Source organism: Cavia porcellus, unplaced genomic scaffold, assembly GCF_034190915.1.
Source record: "Cavia porcellus strain 051 isolate PalLab524CR breed Dunkin Hartley unplaced genomic scaffold, mCavPor4.1 scaffold_6, whole genome shotgun sequence".
Lineage (NCBI taxonomy): Eukaryota > Metazoa > Chordata > Mammalia > Rodentia > Caviidae > Cavia > Cavia porcellus.
The window spans coordinates 38,480,368-38,501,053 of record NW_026947489.1 but is presented as its reverse complement, the minus strand read 5'-3'; the positions used below and the strand labels follow the sequence as shown (position 1 = coordinate 38,501,053).

The 20,686-nt window shown below is 41.6% G+C and overlaps 1 protein-coding gene across 16 annotated transcripts in view; it reads right to left on the bottom strand.

Annotated features, from left to right (window-relative positions):
• Nucleotides 1–17,834, bottom strand: part of Arhgef11 (Rho guanine nucleotide exchange factor 11) — a 117,974-nt gene extending 100,140 nt beyond the window's left edge. For 8 of the 16 annotated variants that reach the window (XM_063250338.1, XM_063250342.1, XM_063250339.1 and 5 more), the window contains exon 1: nt 15,872–16,604. In XM_063250338.1, the coding sequence (XP_063106408.1) occupies nt 15,872–15,903 (32 nt within the window). In that variant the 5' untranslated portion in view covers nt 15,904–16,604. Of the gene's footprint in view, nt 1–15,871; nt 16,652–17,592 lie in introns of those variants that run through there. The other 8 variants (XM_063250340.1, XM_063250341.1, XM_063250344.1 and 5 more) reach the window with 3 other exon arrangements.
• Nucleotides 17,835–20,686: the final 2,852 nt, after the last annotated feature.

The following is a 20,686-nucleotide window of genomic DNA, read 5'->3' as shown; positions in this document are numbered from 1 at the left end:
TCAGGAGGCTGAGGCAGGAGGATCACAGAGAATTCTAGGTCAACCTGGGCTACCTAGGGAGTTACAGGCTAGCCTGAACTACATAGTGAGACACTACCCTCACCAGCCAAAAATAATCAAATGAAGAAAACTTAATGTTACCACTTATAGAGATTCTCTTCTCCAGCTACCATCCCATCCTCTTGCTCATTTTGTGCTTTTTTATCCTACTACACACTGCTTCTTAGACTCTCCTCCTGAAACACACACACAGGGTTGCCTTTAGTGACGGTGTGCTTTTTTAAAAAAGTAATCAGGCTCACAGGGCTCCCAAAAGCAACACAGACTCTGATGTACATAATCAAAGCAGGCAAAGCAAGACCATGGGACAAAACAGCTCTGCGGTCAACCATCAAAAGGATGGTTACAGAAGAAGAAGGCTAGCACTGTGGAAGACAGATTTCATCTGGGTTTAGTTCCTTCAACTGAAGCTAGAAGGTAGAAAGTGACTTCTGATGCCTGGTGCACTAGAAGGGTGATTTCTGATGACTGTGGGAGCGCTAAGTGATTAGTGTCAAACCAGGGGCTAAACATAATCCCTTCCTCAAAGAAGGATTTAGAGTCAGAGCACTAAGTTTATTACTTAGACCCCCAGTTTTCTCATCTATAAAAGCTAACTGCATGGCAATATATCAGAATCACTGCTATAGCACTTTGCAAAATTCGTACAGTGCTAGACAGATTCAAATTGTTGCTATGGATCTTTTCCTACCTGCCCTGCTATAAGCTTTTATGACTAGATGTAGTGTCATGGGGGACAACAAAGGTATGTGATAGTTGGGTTTCTCTACAGTGTAGAAACGGGCTAGGGTTAGAGATTTAGTCAGCCTGAAAAGCCCCCAGAACTTTTAACCAAAAGAGAACCAGTCAACATCTGAACATCTGAACCAAAGTTATAAGACAACACTGACTGGAGATTTTAGTAAACTAAATCACACACAATTCAGTATCATGGGAGTATTTATAGAGAAGAGAGGTACCAAAACCCTCAAATCAGATGTCAAAAAAAAATCAACAAGGCTCTTATATAGGAGATAGATAGGAAAACAGAATTTTCCAAAAAGAACCACAGTAACATTTCCCATTCTTGTCACTCTGCATCAGAGAGAGAGGGTAAGGGACGGGAGAGGACAGGACAGAGACACCAAGTATTTCAAGCCCCCCAAAACTTGGCTCCTCCCAGCAAAGGTATCAGTGAAGTTGCATTTAAAGCCCAGCCTTGTCCCTATAGACTGCAACTGCAGGACAGACCTCAAACGAAAGAAACTTTTGTATGTAGCTCAGCTTGTCAAGGCCCCAGAAATGTGATCAAAATAAATATGAGTACTAAACGTCAAGCCCCTGTTTGGGGCAGTTTGTTACACAGTAATGGACCTGTAAGTCTCACCCTGGGGAACTTGCTGGTTCAATTGGAGACCACAAGGTATGAGGGTAATGATATCTTAATAATAGCTGAATTTACTGAATTCTTAACTATGTCAGTTATTTTGTGAAGCACTTTATATACTCATTACTTCAATTAATCTTTAGAAGAAGTCTAGGATAGAAATGGTATTTTTCTCATTTTCAAAAGGCAGAAAAAAGCTTAGAAGAGTTAAATAGAAAAGTTAGGAAAATCTGACACAAAGTGATACTTCTAATAACTGAACTGTAAAATGTGGTGGTGAGTACAATCTAAAAGGAGTGACCACAGATGAAATAAATATTAGAGTCAGACCCAACTTTCCCACTTTATGACTAATAAAATGGAGGCCAACAAAGATTAAATGACTTAATTAAAATCTGTATCCATTCCTCAATAATAGAAACACAAATAAATTAAAGAAAAGTAGGGTGGGCTGGGGATTTAACTCCTGCCTGGCAAACGTGAGGTCGTGAGTTGGATCCCCAGTACCAAAAAAAAAAAGAAAAGAAAAATAAGCATTGAACAGACATTTCCCCAAAGATGTGTGAACAGCTAATATATACATATGGAAAGATAAACAATATTTTTAATAATGAAGGAAATGCAAATTAAACACAATGAGATACCACTGCACATTCACTAAGATGGTTACAATCCAAAAGAAAGACAGAGGCTGAGTGCTACTCAGGAAGGTGAGACAAGAGGACCTAAGAGTTTAATGCCAGCTGGGGCAACATAGTGAGATCCCAATCAAGAAGAGAAAGAAAACAGGCTGGAGATTTAGCTCAGCGGGATAAGCCCCTGCCCTGCAAGCAGGTAGTCATGAGTTCAATCCCTGGTACCGATAAAAATGAAAAACACACACACAAAAAAAAAAGAAAGCCAGACACAGTAACCCTATGCAAACAGACAGAGACACAGAGTAAATTCATTTCAGGAGCTACAGAGAGAATACAACAGCAGGAGAAAATGCTAATGGGTCCATGGTTTGGGGGGCATGATTAAAATGTTCTGGAATTAGTGGTAATGATTACACAATTCAGAATATGCTAAAAATGCACCAAAGTGTAAAGCAGTGAATTTTATGGCAGGTCAATTATATCTCAACAAAACTGTTCCTAAAAAATGGTGTTCGTTTTTTGATAAAACTTAAATTGAATATCAACTATATTCACTGCACAGTTCCAGGCACTCCAGGCACACAAATATAAGGCCCCTAGGAAGCTTAAAGATACCATTCTACTCAGTAAAGGAGTACTGAATCACTTCTGGGGGCATTTTATTTTTCCCAATCTGGATTAAATTTATCAGGCCCCACAGTGCCAATCTTTCCTTTAATTAACCAAGCAGAAGGCAAAAACAGAGACTTATCCTCTTCTTGGATAGTGAACACAAACCCCAGGTCCTAAGGAGGTATGGACAAGGAGATTTTATGAGGAAGGGACAGGAAAACTCAGGAAACTTGACACTTGGTTTACCTGTCTAAAGGTCACCTTCACTGTCAAGCAAACACAATCTCTGGTCCCTTACAAGTCTTACACATTTTTACCACTAAGCCTTACTAAGGAGATAGGAAAATGCAAACAGCACTAGGCTAGAGGTTTGTACGCACAAACATTTTTTTTTTAAAATCCCAACTCTGTCACTTCTTAGTTTACAGACCCCGAGCTTTGTTTCCCATCTATAAAATGGAACTGAAAAGCCTTATCTTGCCTACACCTCATTCAAATAATGGTCAATAATCCACACTGTTCCACAGGAATAAAGTGGGGCACATTCCTATCTTAGTCCTAAGGTTTCCAACCCTCTCTGTCAATCATGCCCTCCCCTATTTAAAAACTGACTTATCCTCCTTCCTTTCATCTGTCTCTAAATTCTGCCACATCTCCTGTCATTCCCACAGCAATTATAAATCCATACCATGGATCACAATCACTTTTAATAACACTTTATACTTACCTGTTACTTGTCTTGCTCCAACAGAATGTAAATTCTAGTGTATCCCCAGTGCCCAGAACACTGCCTAGCATTTAATATATATTTAATAGAATGAGTTAGAAATTCCTGTAAGCCAGACTAAATGTGAAGCAGGATCTTAGTAAGAGAACGGTCTCTTCCCACATGCCTTGCCCTGTCCTTTCCCAATCACCCAGGCCTTTAGTTCAGAACTAGCCAACAGTAGGTCCCCAGGAAGCAGCAGAAGTGTAACTATTAGCTTTAGTCTAAGCAGAGCTAAGGGAAAATTATTATGTCTTCTTGGCCTTTGATGGCTTAACAAAAGGATCTTAAGGCCTGGAGTAATGTTTAGGGAACCCTCTGGCCCAGGAATTGCCAGGTCCAGCACTGACCCTACCATTATCACTGACCCACATCTACAGCTTAGACACAGGGGCACTCGCCTGGAGATTCTAGGGGGATTTATAGAAATTATGAGAAACAACCCTCTGATTCACAGAGCAAAAAGAAAAGCAGAAAAGGAATAGACACTCAGGCACTCTTGGCAACCCAGCTGTGTGGGTTCAGAACCCAATTTCAAAGGAACTCACATAAGCCTTAGGATAGAACCCCAGAGTAGCATAGAACTCCTACTACGACAACTACAGAAACCATGGGTGTCTGTGTGGGTTACCACAGGGTACACTGACAACCCGCTCTGTGCAGAGATATTCTAGAGATGGAAGTGTTTTCAATTGAGTAATACACTCCAAGCACTCTTACCAACATTCTAAGGGGAATCGAGTCATTCAAAGGATCCCTGACACTGGGAAATTCAGAACCTGGGGTCAGTCTGGGAGATCATTTTAGGAAACTTAAAACAGAAAGTATAACCCTTAATACATACACTTTAGAATATTTAACAATGAAAATTCTGTTACCAGAGGACACAACTAATTAAGATCACTGATGTTGTAATACAGTGCCTTTCAAACATGGAATGCTATTTGTCAGGCTCACCTGAGAAGTTGGTAAAAATGTATCTTCTCAGGCCAAGAATTCCACCAAAAGTTACTAACTCTGAACTTTTGGGGGGGGGGGAGCAATCCTTATTTTAACAAGCTTTCCAGGTAATTCTGATGTACGATAAGGTTAACAGTCCTACATTGAAAAAAATAAAACTCAAAGTCTTACTGACAGGAACCAGGAACTGTTGTTTTTTCTTCCCTGGTTTCCTACAGATCTTCACATTCTTCACAAATGGAGACTATCACCATTTTCTCACTTCTCACTTTGAACCACTACAAACTGGTGCCTATTCCCATCACTGCCCAGATATCACTCACTGAAGCCCCGAATACCCATCAACTTACTAAATCCAGATTTCTCTATCCTTGACTTATTGGGAGGATATGAGATTGCTAATTACTCGCATCCATTATGTCTCACATTTCACAGTCCTGACTTCTTTCTCTGTGACCTCTCTTTCTCTAGGCTCCTTTTGCTTATCTTCAAATATAATATAGTAAGCTGGAAATGATGGCACATACATATAATCCCAGCACTGCACTCAGGAAGAGAGGGAGGAAGATACCTAACTCAAACTCACCCTAACTACCTGGCGAGACCCTATCTCAAAAAACTACAAACAAAACCAAAAATAAATAAAAGTGACATAGTAATTAAGCTTAATTGGGTCAATATGATTGGGTTAGAAGCTGCCTGGGGGATCAGTAAAGGGCACTTTGGGTGCATCTGGACAGGTCGTGGAGGCACGACCTCAGGTAATATAGATGATCCTTGGTACCTTTCTCTCTGGCACTGTTCGCTTGCTCTGCTTCCTGGCTGCCAGGAACTAAAGCAACTTTGCTATGCCCTGCTCTTCCCCCATGATGTTCCTGCCAACCATAAAATGAAGCCTCCGAAACAATGAGCAAAAAACGTTTCCTCCTTTACTCCTTTAAGTTGTGGGTACTGGGTAATTTGTCCCAAAAATGTGAAAACTGGCTAATACAGGTATCTGTCAGGACCTGCCCATAGCCCTCTTCTCTTTCTATGCCTGTCCTAGACAGTCTTTTGCTTTGACTACTCTGTTCAGATGTTTACTTGCCACTGAGATGCTCCATCCCAGAATACTCTTATTTTTAGTTACCTGGGTCTCCCACAGATACCTCAAATCAATAGGACCAAAGGAGACGCTGATCTATCCCCTCCCTCAATCTATCCCCTCCCTCAATCATGTTCTCTACATTCTTTTTCACTGAATAATACTTCTGAGCAGCCAAAGCTACTCTTCCTTATTTCTCAATCAATGCTCATTTTTCTCCATCTCCAAGGTCACTATATCATTGTATAACGGTAAAGGCCACACTTTTCTTAACCAGTTTACAACACTGATCTCCTAATCCATTTTTCCTCTCTGTACTCTTTCATTCTGTTGATACAATGTTTATGTTGCAGCTAGGAAGATTTTGTTTCTGTAAAAGGATATGTGAGCCAAGGCTGATGGCACAGCCCTGCAATCTCAGGACTTAGGAAGCTGAGGCAAGAGAACCACAGGTTTGAAGCCAGCTTGGGTTACATATAGAACAGTGGTAGCAAACCCAAGGCACATGTGCCACAACAGGCTACTTGTTATCACTGAAAGTTTTAAAAGTTTTGCCATCACTGATACAGGGAGTCCAGAGACCCTGTCTCAAATAGCAGCAGCAGCAATACATATCTGATCATGTTAACCCCTACTTAAAATCTCACAAGTTTTCACTGCCTTTAGGAGCAAGTCAAAAACCTTAACACAGAGATCAGGTGGTCTTTTCATAATTTAATTAACTGTTCTACAGTCTCACATCTGAGTATAGCTTTTTTCCTTCTTCTTTTTTGGTACTGGGGATTGAACTTATGAATTGGCGCCTGCTGGCAAGCACTCATACTGCTGAACTAAATCCCCAGGCCCAGTATAGCTACTTTCAATTCTTTTTTTTTTTTTTTTTCCTGAGACATGGTCTCACTATGTAGTTCAGGCTGGCCTTGAGCTCACTTTGCAGCCCAGACTGGTCTTGAACTTGTAACAATCCTCCTGCCTTAGCCTCCCAAGTGCTGTAAAGAGTGCTGGGATTACAGGTGTGTCATCATGCCTGGCTTGCTACTTTCAATTCTTGTAACACCAAGCTTTTTCCTGCCTCAGGTTCCTCTCACCTACTGTTCTCTCTGCCTGAACTTTCCCTCTCTCCTGCCCAGCCCCATTTTTTTTGGCCTTGATTTCAAGGTCCTTTTCTTCTGGAAATCTCCTTCAGATGTTCCTACCATTGCTCTGATTGTTCAGGTGCTAACACACAATTCCTACTTCCTTGTGTGTCCTCTCAACAAAACTGAAAGTGCCTGAAGGGATGGTACATAACACATTTATTTTGAATCCCAAATGTGTGACACTGTGGCATGTGATCATTTGTTCAACTGATCAGTCTTTTTATTTGAAGCATAACATGAAGATTCTTAAACCTGAAATTCTTGTTATGGGAAGACATGAACCCTAGTATTCCCTTTTATACCCCCACCCTGGTCTCTATGGCTCAAAGAAGAGGGTCTGTGGTTCTAGCCTCACACAAGGTCCCATTGACACAGCTATTCAGTGCACTCTCTTCAGCTGTCTCCCCCCAGAACAACAGTGGCCTTTCTCTGAGGCAGGAGTCTCTTTGAGGGAAGCTTCTGAGGGCTCTGCTCTGGGAAGTGAATGAGGCCAGCGTGGGGCATGGAGGACAATACCAGGGTGGGCCCAGTGCCCTCAGACCCCTACAGGGAAAGGCAGCCCGGAAACCCAGCCGCCAATGGGGAAATCCCCAGAACTCTGAGGCACTGAATACAACAAGGCTTCTCTGTCCCTTAGAAGAAATACCCAGTGCCCCAAACCTAGCACCCATTAAGAAAAACGGGGAATTCTTGGTCTCAGCTCCTGGCAGCAGAGTTTAGAGCGGCTTTCCTGAAATGTCTTGGCTAGACAATATCAAGAATGAGCTACAATTCAAGTCAGGAAACCTTGTATAAAGAGAATACCTCATAAAAAGAGAACTAAACTGGTCAATAGAGAGCAACCCAGAAAAACAAGACATACTACTCTTGAACCCAGAGTAGCAAGACAATAACCAAATAAGACTTGTATAAAGTCAAATACCATGGCCACTTATTCATAATGGTCTCCCATGTGCTCGAATATTTATATAAATTCTGCTAGAACTTTTATATAAATTATTTTATATAAACAAAAGATAATCAAAATGCTATAGTTGCACACAAAAGGTAAGGCTAAATACTACAAATGTATAGAGTTTGCTGATGTTAGCCAGAAAACATTTCCTTGAAGGAAGTAAAGGCCAATAGGTTGAGGGGAGACAGAGAACACTGATACAAGGGTGTGGAAAGAATAATGTAGGCTCAGAAAATAGGTCAGTTTTCTGAAGGTGGAGGTAGGAGACAGTAGTAATAAGACCTACAATTAGCAAGATGTAGGCTGAGTTGAAAAAAAAAGTCGTGAATCCTAAGTGGACAGGTGGGGCTAGAAAACAAAGACATTGTGGATTTCAAGCAAAGCAGGATGAAATTCTGGTCATTTAATTTTTAACCACTGTCCTATGTTTTTTTCACAATGTTCCCAGAGCCATGACTGCCAGTCCTTAGTTCAGAATCACAAAGGACTGTAGTTAATCCAAATGTGGGTCTTCCAGTGGCAGCTTAGGAGAATGTGGGCCAGTTCTGGGTCCTTACCAAACCAAATTCGTTAACAATAAGCCCCATTATGTTTGGCATCACAGAATCTGCAAATACTTTCACACAAATCTTCCTGATAGCATAGCTAGTACATGTTTAAATGAGGGCTCACACACTTAAAGTCCTATATTTTCTTTATCATGCTACTAGAATGGTTTCTAAATACTCAGTGTGATCTGCTTTATGGGAACAGATTATCACTGATAAATCAGAATCCTTCAAATGTATACTGGCTGTCTCAAATCATGGCCCAAATTCCTAAGAGACTGCCTAGGAGAGTCTTCTTTCCCTTTCTGTACTGAAGAACTATAAAACTATTTGGTAGAAATAACCTAAGCAAATATTCTTAGCAAGGTAAGTATCATTCCATATGCTGTATTCAGAAAATCATTGGGTACTGTTGGGAGCCGCAGCCCCGAGCCCGGTCGCCTCACTTGGCGGACGTGAGGCCTGTAGTAAAGAGTAAAGCCTGAGGTAGATTACCCCTCCCATCGAGCACGTTAGTTTCCTGCTTACCGCGTAAGCAACCCGCTCAACAATATAGTCTGCCTGGCAACTGATGATGTTAGCCAATCAGCTTGCCTTGCTTACTTTAACATGATTGGACACTGTATCCGTATATATACTGGTGCCACCCCTGGGGGGGGAAGAAGAAGCCCGGAAGTAGAAGCCCAGAAGGAGCCGCGGGGAGCGGACCAAAGGAGGCTTCGGCTGGGAGCGATCCCAGGGCAGGCTGTACGGAGAAGGAAAATAAAAGAAAAGGTTGTCCACTGCCAGACTTTGTCGTGTGTCCTTCCTGCCAGCCGGGAGCGGACATCGACAGGGTACCAGTGAAAATCCTATTCTATTCACTACCCTTCCTCCAATTGACCAGTCTCAAAATATTGAGAATCAAGTTTGATTCAGCCCTAACATACCTTGTTCATTCATACAATGACTTCTTATGTCTGGTTCCCCCTATAAACACTGTAATCCAGAAATTCATCATCTTTTTCCAGGACTGGACAAAACCTCCTGGTTGGTCTTCCAGATCTCAAACTCTTTCCCAGTCTCAGTATCAATAAATATCAGAACCCTCTCTTTAAACACTATTTTTAAGATCATCTTGTAATACATAAGTCTTTACTTGCTTCCTTTTATCTAACATATAGCCAGAATATCTTTGTGTCCCCCCCCCCCACCTTGTCAGCATGATTTCTCTCTGCTCTACAAAGACCAACAATCTTGCCATTTCTATCCCATATCATGCTTGGCCCTACTCCTAGCTTTCCCCAAGTTGTTCTATTTGAAATGGACCCTTCTTTCTCCCACCTTCAGACCATCTAGCTTCTCTGGCTAGACTCATTAGCATCAACTCTCCACTCTTCTCTAAATGCACCTTCTTGATGTACAGACAGATTATATAAATATTCACCAATTTTGTGTTTGTTTCTTTTGTTGTTTTGTGTTGTCTCATTAATAACATTTCCCAAAAAGAAATGTTAGCCTATAATTCCAGCACTTGGGAGGCTGAGGCAGAAGGATCACTGTAAATTTAAGACCAGCCTGGGCTACAAAGTGAGCTCAAGGCCAGCCTGAACTGCACAGAGATCCTGTCTCAAAGACCAAAAAAAAAAGAATTCAATCTTCACATTCTTGTTATCTATCAGAACACTAAGAACTGAACATGGAGCCGTTGATAAAAATTTGCAGTCCAATCAACTGACAATCAAGGCTACTAGACTGGTTCCCCGTGTGATTTTAGGGCGGGCCATTACTGGTGATTACAGATCCTATGATACAACTCCATAGTTGTTCCCCAAATACTGCAGAGAAATAAAAGCAAGGACTGGGAATCAAGACACTTAGATGACTTCATTCCAATTTTTCAAGGTCTTTTCTCACACGTTCATGTGTTATTTACTGTTCTTTAGAATGAGGAGAAAATCTTGAAGAAATAAAGATGACAAGAGGGATATCTATGACTTTAGGAATTATACTGAAGTTAGAAAAAACAATAAAATGGTTTTAAATTGTAGTACAGGAGTTTGACATCCAAAATAACTTATGATCGTTGCTAAATTTCCAAGTCACCATACTTCTACTTTCCTCTTATCAAACAGCTCTGTTCCTCGGTCTTTTTAAACTTTCATTCTCACTGGTTTTCAAGAAGGTCAGATGATTTAAAAAAAAAAAGTTCTGGCGCACTGAAATAGATGCATTCTGTTTCCAGAGCCCCAAGGAACAGAGAAACTACAAGAAATCAAATCTTAAGAGGATGGTTAGCTTAATTAACTCATTTTTCACTGAGATCCAGAGCAGGTTAAGCACCTTTCCAAGCTCATTCACATAGCTAGTGACCATGCTGTTCCCAGCATTCAGATCTATAAATTTAGATGCCAGTGTTCTTACTTCAACACAAACTCTTCTTTCTTTATTCCTTTCTTTCGTCTTTTTGCGACAGGATCTCGCTATGCAGTTCAGGCTGGCCTTGGGCTCACTTTGTAGCACTTGCAAACAATTTCCTGCCTCAGCCTCCCAAATGCTGGGATTACAGGAGTGTGCACCACACTTGGAGACAAATTCATTTCACAAAAGGTCTAACATAACTTTTAATATCCACCATTACACTCCACAAAAAAAAAACCTAAAAAAACAAACCAAAAAACCCCACATTTCAGTCCTGCGTGCTGTGTAGGATGCGGGAGTGGCCCTGGATGCCACCTGAAGGTCTGTGCTTGGGTCTTTTCCCAATATGGTGATTAAGAAAAGAAGGAAGCACTCACAGCCCACAGAGAAAAGTTCCCAAGTTACTTTATAATCTTCCAATTAAGTTTTAAAAACAATAAACCAATAAAGAAGACATTTAATAAAAATGCCATGTGATGACATGAAGCACATTCAGTTAGTATAGGTTAGAATAACATGTTTTACAGACTCTTACAGTTAACAAATCCTTTCACATAATAAGAATTCTAGACTTAAAAAAAAAAAAAAAAAGAATTCTGGATCTTAAAGCAGTAAGGAACACTATCCAAACTTCCAAACTCCACAGTTTCCAAATCCTATTCCATAGAATATTCCTTGTTTGCCTTTACACTAATGTAGGGATTAGGTAAGTGCCCTTCGCAAAATCTATTTCTAGTGAACTCATAATCATTTTTATTTTTTGCGTATGCTCCTAGGAGAACAGAGCTCTGCCTGCCAATATTTTCACTATGAAAAAGCTTTAAAAATGTACTCATCAAAGAGTGCTATCAGAGTGCATGGAATTAAGCTTAGCTTACTCCTGCTTCTAATGGTGATTAATCGCCAGTTGTTTCATCTGTGAATCCACTGCCATCTCTCATCACACAGTCCTAGATGGGAAAAAAAGTATATTCTGAAAAAGTCTCAAAATTAACGCACTGACCCTTTGTAGCTCTATATCCCTGTCACCTTTTAAACTAGATAATGAGAGCTAACGCCTGGGGATTGTCTCTGAGCTCAATAGAGACCAGAATCCAGATGGGAAGAGACCCCTGACAAGGAACAGCTGGTTGGTCTAGATTTATTTTGAATTAGGAAAGTCATACACTACAATAAAAAACAGTGGCCAGAGACTACAAAACACATTCTTTTTGGAGCTAAGGACATAGTTCATAGGTAAACCACTTGCCTGGTATGCATCAGGATCTGGGTTCAAGTCTCAGTACCCCCTCACCACCACCACCATTACCACAAGTAATGACAACTAAGGGAGTGAAGGTCGAGAGTGTCTTCCATTTATCAAAATTCCTGGGAAGGAAACTCAGTAACTGTTGTCTTCTCACAGTCTTCAGTATCATCATCGAATTATGATCACTTCTTTTAATTTTGTGTACTCTGGTAACAACAAAGCCTACTTACTGTGCTTAAATTGTATACGTAAACATACTAATTCCCCACAACAGATATATTTACTGTGTATCACAAACATATACTAATAAAAAATGAAAGAAAAGTTATTTTAAAAAAAAGAAAAAGTAATGGAAAGATCTTTTGTTTATCCTTACTTTGTTTCGGGTTACTTAGCTTAGGAGATAGTGCGTGAAGCCAAATCAAATCCATAAATTTACTATCTAAAAGTTATATGTAGTTTTATAAAGCAATTAAAGCAATTTTGAAACATCTCACTTGATTCACTCCTTTAAACAGCCCTGTGAGATGTCATAAACATTATAGTCCTCAAATGGCCCATTACATAAAAGCACAGTATTTGTGAACTGAAAAGTATTTTACACAAATGAGCTACTACTGCTTTACACATGATGAAGGCAGAGGAGGCATGTGACTTCCCCAAGGTCACACAGTTATGGGGAAAGCCAGGGCTCAAACCAAGAACTTTTGGCTTAATACACTACTTCTCTGGTTTGGTGCTAATATAAGCTAACTTTGTGCAGAAGAAAGCTGTTTCACAGAAACAAACTCCTAAGCCACCGGCCATGGGGAACTAGGCAAACAGATATAGATAGCCTAGTAAAACTCATCATTTCTGTGAAAATAATTCAGTACCATAATCTCAGTACTAGAAACAACTTTTTTTAGAAACTTGCAGAGGAAAAGGTGTTTGGGGATTGAGCTCAGGGCATGGTAGGCAAGTACTCTACCTCCAAACTGTACCTTCAGTCTAGAAACTCTTAAAAAAAATACTTAGTATATATTTACTAAGTCCATGTGCAAATTCTAAAAAAGGGCTGGGGATATAGCTCAGTAGCACAGCACTTGCCTGGCAAGCATGAAGTTATGAGTTCAATCCTTGGTATCAAAACCAAACCAAACAAACAAAAAGCCTAAAAAAGACATTAACAACTACATATCAGCTACATATTAGCTCATCTTTCAGTAACAACTTATTAACACCAAAAGATAAAGGTTAGTTGCAAATACTGTATCCATTAGGCGGACCCAGGAGTCAGTCTTCAACAGGAGGAAAGGAGGTAAAAGACCACCAAATAGATATTTCAATGTCTTCTTGAAATGACTCTCTACATACACAGTCCTCCATGATGTTATCTTCTGGAAAATACAAATCACCTAGGAAACTTTCTCTAATTAACTATATTTTGACTACATTTGAAATTAAGACATGAATACTGAAACAACCTGAAATGGAAGACTTTACACTCAATGATGTGTTCTTTCATCTCAACATCCAAATATTTCTGGAGCACCATATACAAACCACTAAGCTGGGTACACAGGATAATAACAATAATAATACAGCAAACCAGTACAATCCCTACTTTTACAGAACTAAGAGACCAGTGTTGCTTTTATAGTTCGTGCTCTCTGGGAATCTTATGTGTTTCCTACGCCTCCAATTAGATTATGTACTCTTTATGAACAAGAATTGTATATTTCAATTTTAAAACATTCTTACATAGCCAGGTGTGGTGATGCATACATGTAATCTTAGCACTTGGGAACCTGAGGCAGGAGGATTGCTTTGCATCTGAGGTCAGAGTGAGCTACACAGTGAGCTCAAGGCCAGCATGAATTACACAGAAAGACCCTATCTCAAAAACAAAACAAACACTCTTAAAGCATGTTACATGAGACTCTACACAGCAAACTGATAAGCTCAGAGATCAGAATCCCTAACTTCATAATCTGCAGCATTTCCTTCCAATCAGTCCCTCCAGAACAGTGTAAGACTATAAATTACAAGCAATGGTGATGAACCTATGGCATGTGTGCTGCAGGGAGCTGTCTGTTACCACTGAAAACTCCACAAGTTTCACCATCACTGTTCTAGAATCTAGAGCCTAGGATGTCAAATGGTCCAACAGAATAAGCTTGTAGCTAAGGAAACACAGTACAATCCAGGACAGCTAGCTGGAAAGGGCCAGAAAGGGACCCAGGTTGCAGAACGGAATCTTTGAATGGGAAAGATAATCAGGCAGGGGTAAAGGCAAGGAAAGCCCTGACTCTGCAAAGCTATATAATCTCACAGGAGAAAATGGTGCTTTAACTATTGAAATTACAGGTATAAAGTGCAGGGAATACCTTGGCTGCTGAAGAGCACCTTACTTACTGCTACAAGAGCAAAATGGTACCACCTACAATCTATAGAATGAGTCTACAAACCTCGTTAAACAGGATGGAGCAATGAAAAAGGCCAGGGATTCAGAATCAAAAGAAACCCAACTTTCACTCCAGACTGACATTAGTCAAGGTGGCACCAGATAAGCCAGGAATCCTCTCTGAGACTCTCCCCTTCTGCAAAATGAGAATAATGACTTCTGATTTGTCTACCTCTCAGAAACGTCATAAAGCTCAGAAGAGACAGTCTGAGATCTGTATCTATGAAGGTATTCAAATTCCCAGTGAAGTATCTCACTTCAGTTCAGGAACCCTCACCACCTTCTCCTTGTGCTCTTCAACACTTGGGTCTCTGTCTCCTCACAATCCCTGAATTCTCATTAATAGACAAAAAGAGAAGAAGGGCTGCCACATAAACCATTTCAACTCTGCTTTGACATGCCTCAGTTATCCCTTTCCCAGGGCCAATGGAAAGAGGAAGAGGTCCAAATCAGTCACATATCCTTTGTGGTTGTCTGCCTCCTCTTCTTCACTGCCAAGTCAGTTCCCTATATGGGGACTACTGAACAAATCTAAATGGCATTCTGAAGCAATACAGAGATTAACATTTGAAAGAGATTATATGCATGCTGTGTCCCATTTTGCAGTCAAAAGTAAATTATTCTTAACATGGGTAACCAAAGGTTAACTGGACAGCGAGAGAACAATTGCTCTCCTGCAGATATTCTTTCCCTATCTCTCCAATATTTTTTCCAGGCCTGGCCCCTTCATTTGCTTGCTTAGTCCTCCAACCACCCACACATTTAGTTAGGATATGTACACACCTACAAAACACACCCCCTTTAGATTCTCCAGGAGGGAAGGGTGGAGAAGAAGAAGGAAGGGAAAGGGCAGACAATTTACAAAGTTGTATCATTCCTTTACAGGAAAGAATTACAACTACACTGTAAGGTTACCAATGACATGGGGAGGCTGGGCTGACTTCTGCAGGGAAGGGCATCATGTGCTCTGACTGAGGGCCAGAGCCTCTCTGCCCATCAGGACTAAGAGCCCGAAACAACTCCTTCCGGCTCTAGGGAGAGGGAAGGCCCATTTTGCAGAGGCAAGCTTATTAACAGCAGCTTGGAAGAATAAACCCAGAGCCTCGGCCGCTTACCAGATCTCAATTTAAGCTTAGAAGGTAGGAAATTCTAATTCCGCTGAAGCATACCAGCCCATAACCAAGCCTCACTATCCCATAACAACCAGCTTACTGGAGGCCCACACCCCTTGCCAGGGCCCTTCCCCCAGCAATTCCCACACCTAAAGCCAGTCCCTATCCAACCCTGGGAGCTCACATGACCAGGCTTGCTCCTGTTTCCCACCCCTAGGCTGGCAAGTTGGGGATCCAAATTCAGCCCCCAGGCTGACCAAAGTCAGAAGCCACTGTAAGTATTTCCCCCTCCTTCCCAGTTCTGGCTTCACTGCTTACTGCTTACATTAAAAAGACACTGAATCAGGAGGTATGTTTTGAACATGGACACACACTGAGGCCACATAAACACATGCCAACAATCTCCAAAGACCAATGCTCTGTGCTCACCAATTTCCACAGCCCACCCAGACTTTTTTTTTTGCAAAATGCAAAACAGTCTTCCCAGCCCTTCCTTCAGTTAAGTGGTGAAAAAACCAAATTATTAGCTCACCTACCTGTCTATACTCTGGGGTAACCTTACACTCATGGTTTCTCAGTGTCTTCAGTGTCTCAGAATCCTGCAGCTTTGGTCTTGATCAGGTTTGACTCTCTTGCAATTTTTAACTGAGACGAGAAGAGGACCTCCCAACTTGAAGATTGAATCCTTTTTCTTTCAGCTCTCAGGACCCTGGTAACTGAAGCTCCATTCTACTTCTAGCAGTCAACATGGTCTCCTTTCTTATCCCACCTTTTCCCCTCCCCCTTCTTCAAAGAGGAAAAACTATGACCTTCTTGGAAACCAAAATCTCAACCACAAATCTCTTCAAGATTAGCACAGTGAATAAAAAACGAATCACAGAAAGAACGTGCCTTCAAAATATCAGTCTTAACTGCAAAACACAGATAAAAACCATCCTTTTAATTCAGTTTTCCCAGCTGTCCTTCTGTTGGCAAGGAAGCCTCAAGCTCCAAAGAGGGGAAAATAATTCTCTGGTATCCAATGCTTAAAATGACAAGGGCAGATAATATGTTCGAGAGACCAAATAAAAAAAAATTTCCGAAATGGCACTTGGAAAAAATCTTCCGGCTGATATGCAAGGCAAAAATAAAAAAAAATTTAAAAATAATAATAAATAAATAAAACCATACAATAGTATGTGCACACCAACACTCCTCCCAGGTCCAGCGCAACCTTGAGAAACAAAATCTGTGGATTTCCTTAAAAAAAAAAAAAAAAAAAAAAAAAAAAGCTTTTACATTAAAGGTTTTGAAATTCTGAAATGAACCATTCACACCAAAAAATAAAAAAATTTTTAAAACACCAGAAATGCAGTGTTTTTGTTTTTTTTTTTTTTTTAACCTTTAAAATAAGAGCATTAGCCAAAACCAGAGAGAATGTCTGAAAATATTATCTGCTTTTTCCTTTAAACTCGCAGGTTTCCTACACCTACCCCAGCCTGGTTCTAAGACCCAGCCCTCGTTCGGCCTTTCTCCGACAGACAATTTCCTGAGTTAGTTCTGCCGTTTCTCTCCTCCACATCCAGGCTCCGAAATCCCCTCTCGCCTCAGCCTCCATGAAAAGGGGATCCGCTTCCCCTCGCCAGCCGCGACGGCCCGCACAGCGTCACCGCGCTGCACTCCGTGGGGACGACTTGCGCGGCACTCGGTGGAGACGACCCCAAAGCTCCCCGCCAAGCCCGGCCGAGCCGGCTCAGGTGGGCTTCTCCCCGCCGCTCCGGCCCGGCAGCCTGGCCCCGAGCCCTCGGCCTCCGCGGCCCGGACGCAGCGCGGCGCAGCTGGAGGCGGGTCCGCCGGCGTCGCGGCCGCGCTCCCGCTTCCGGGCCCCTTCCCCCCGCCGCTAGCTGGCGCACGCCCGGCCGGCCGCCCCCTCCCCGCTCCTCAGCGCCCGCCGCCGCCGCCGCCCGCCGGCCGCTCCCTCCTAGCTGGCGGGGCGGGGCGGGGCGGGTTCCTCCTCTCCTCCGCCTCCTTGCCTTCCCCTCCTTCTCCTGCGCTTCTCCCGCCTCCCCCGGCCGCTCGCGCCTCTCGGCCGCCGCGCCCCGTCACCCTCCGCAGTCGCGCGGCCTGGCTGGTCCGGGAGCCGCGGATCCGGCGGTCTCCAAGGCCGGCCCTGCTTTGCCAGGCCCGACCTTTGTTCCCGAGCCTGTGTGCCGGGCCGCGTTGTCTCGGGTGCACCCTGCGCGCCCTTAGCGGCTCACGCGCCCACCTCTTTCCTCACATTTTTCCATAGTCTGCCGTGGCCTCCTTCGCGACAATCAGGAGCCCCGAAACTGTTTCTTCGCGTGGCTGTGGCTGTGGAGGCCGACCTCTCGCGCTCCCCTGGGGCCCGGTGGCACCTTCACTGCGGACTACTGCTGAACTGCGTGAAAGCTCTTCCAGGGCAAGTTTGTGTCGGTGACCCTCTCGGAGAGTCGCAGTTTCTAAATCTTCCCAAGTAACAAGGCGTTATTCAGGAAGTCCCAAGTGTTAGAATTAAAAATAAAGATAAAAGGCAATCTTTTTGCTCGGACTGAGGAGTGAATCTTGTGTTTAGACCCTCTGCAAGTGGCAGTGTTTTCTTAGGGTCTCCATTCCACACCACCGGGATTACCCTGGAGGTCAGTTTGCATTTGCAAACTTACGCACACATGTGTGCACATGTGTAAATTCTGAGTGCCTTTACCTGTGTTAGATGTGCATCGTATGCAAGTAGCAATTATTGAGGATATACTAGAACTAGGAACCCCTAAATTATGTCAGGTACAGGTTGGCAAACAAACTTTGCTACAATTGGGGTCTTTTAAGTCTCACTCAGGCCAATGGCTTGTGCCGGGGTGTGGGCCTGCTAGAAGGGAGTTAAAACTGTGAGAGGTGGAGCCTAGTGGGAGGTCTCTAGAGAGCTTGGAACTGGCCTTTCTTTTGCTCCCTGGTGACTGGTGATTTGCCCTGCCACGGGCTTCCACCATGATACTCTTCCTTGTCACAGAGACAAAGCAGTGAGGACTGAAACCTCCAAAACTAAGCCAAAATAAATTTTCATCACACTTTTTTTTTTCTCGTACTGGAGATTGAACTCACGGCCTTTCTACTGAGTCACACCCCCAGACCCTCTGGCTTTCTTTCTTTTAAATTTTGCTACAAAGTCTTGTTGAATTGCTCTATTGTCCAGGCTGGGCTCAAACTTTGGATCCTTCTGCCTCAGCCTCCCAGAGTGCTGAGATTACAGGTGTTCCTCATCACATCCTGCTAAAAATCACTTTTCAGTGCAAGTTAATGGCTGTCTTAACTAGAAAAGATACTTGTCAAAGGTTGGTATATTCGAACAGAAGTACAGTTCTTCCTTGGCTGCAGCACTTAAATTATAATACTCATTTTCCAGTCACTTTCACCATGATGCAAAGGCTTTTAATGGAAATTCAACAAATTTACAAATTAACCCAAATTTACATCTGAAGCCAGTCAGTCTTTTGGATGATTGGAAGGTGTTATATTTTTATACTTTTAACAAAGAAGTTAAAACCTGAGAAATTTCTTTTAGACTGTGAAAACAGTTTTAAAATTCTAGTCCCTAGCTTTTCAAGTATGCAGACAAAAGCTTTTATAGTAGGAAATATTTTTAAATCACAATATTAGAAACATTTTCAACAATTTAGTTTCAAAATGGTTCCCAATGTGTTTATTTAGAAAAACAGTAACTTTCTCACTCCTTCATAGACTTGAAGGGATAGATTAAATGAGTTCTTTGTTGTGGTTTGTTTTGGTTTGGAAGAAAAGTGCAAATGCTGGACAGATTTCTTTCTTTCTTTTTTCTTTTTCCTTCTTTTTTTTTTTTTTTTTTTTTTTTTTTTTTGACTGGGAATCGAACTCCTGACTTCACACTTACCAGGCTGGCACTGTGCTGCTAAACTGTATCTTTAGGCCTTGACAGTTATTTCTTATAGAACATTGGAAATAAAAGTGGATAGTTCCTCTGTATTCGATACACTATTTAATTTTAGACCTTTTTCAAGAGACTACTAAACTGCAGAGCAAAGGTTTTAGTCATTCTCCCTGTGACTACAAAGAATTATAAATTTGTAGAAATTAACAGATTTGTGTTTTTGCATTGGATGGCATAACTATAAAGAAAATGGCAACTCTGATGTTACCTTTGTTCCTAGAAACTCCTTATATATTACATGTGACTGAGTGACTGTGCTAGATCATTTGTATCACGAAAGTTTAAATATTTATTTTGTTATGACTAAATAGTATTCAGAATGCATTCTCAAATATTTAATTCATGCTGAGCCATGTATTTCCATGCACATTCTACCTAGAAGACTATAGAGGTGGCTTTCCCAGGATGGAGTTTCTTGAAGTTAGTTGACCATTTAAAAACGCAGGACATAACACTGGGTTACAAGGACCCATCCCATAGTTATTTTTACTGTAAATTTGTTCTGAAGCATAATAGTAGCAAACTGTGTGACTTAGTAGCTGTACATGGGGAATACAGGAAGCAATCTTTGTGTTTATCCACTTGGCACTATGAACTGCAAAGTACATGCATGTGTGCAAAAGTGTCAAACTGGGATTTTTAACTACATAATGTTCTAGCTAACAGGTTTTGCATGTGTTCACCAGAGCATCACAGGGAGTAAAATATACCCATACCACTTTTCTTAAACATGTATTTTACCATAAATGGAATATGGGTGTGACTCACAGTTAGCCATGCCTAAGGAAAGCGAAAACTCATCTGTGCATTCATCCAGTTGGCAAATGAATGACAAAGTATGTATGAGATACAAAGCAGCGACAGGTGAGTTTTATCCATGAAATACACAAATGCTGAAATACTAGTAAAATGTTCTGTATGTGCCAATAACCATACTCAAACATGTATTTATTGTGACACCTCAGCTGAATTGAAAGCATTCATAAGTCTGCTATACTTAGCAAGACTTTCCATTGGAATGTAAAAGACTTATGAAAAAGCAATGGATGTGGGCTTGGGATTTGTAGAATAATGATGACAATGAGGACATTTGATTTCCTTCAAAGTTTTCTGTGGTCTGATGACAAACCACCCACCAAGAAAGTGACACTGATAATCTGGCTACTTTCTGCTCAAGGTTTGAGAGATTTGTGTGTAATTGGCAAGCAATCTACATATCTTCTGAACACATGACTATTGATGAACAGCTTGTAGCATTTCATGGTTGCTGTAGCTTCAGGCAGCATATTCCCTCAGAACCTTAAAAATATGGCAAAAAAATATATGCCCTTGTAGATGCAAAGACTTATTATGCTTTCAACTTACAAATTTATCCTGGAACTCAGCTACCAGG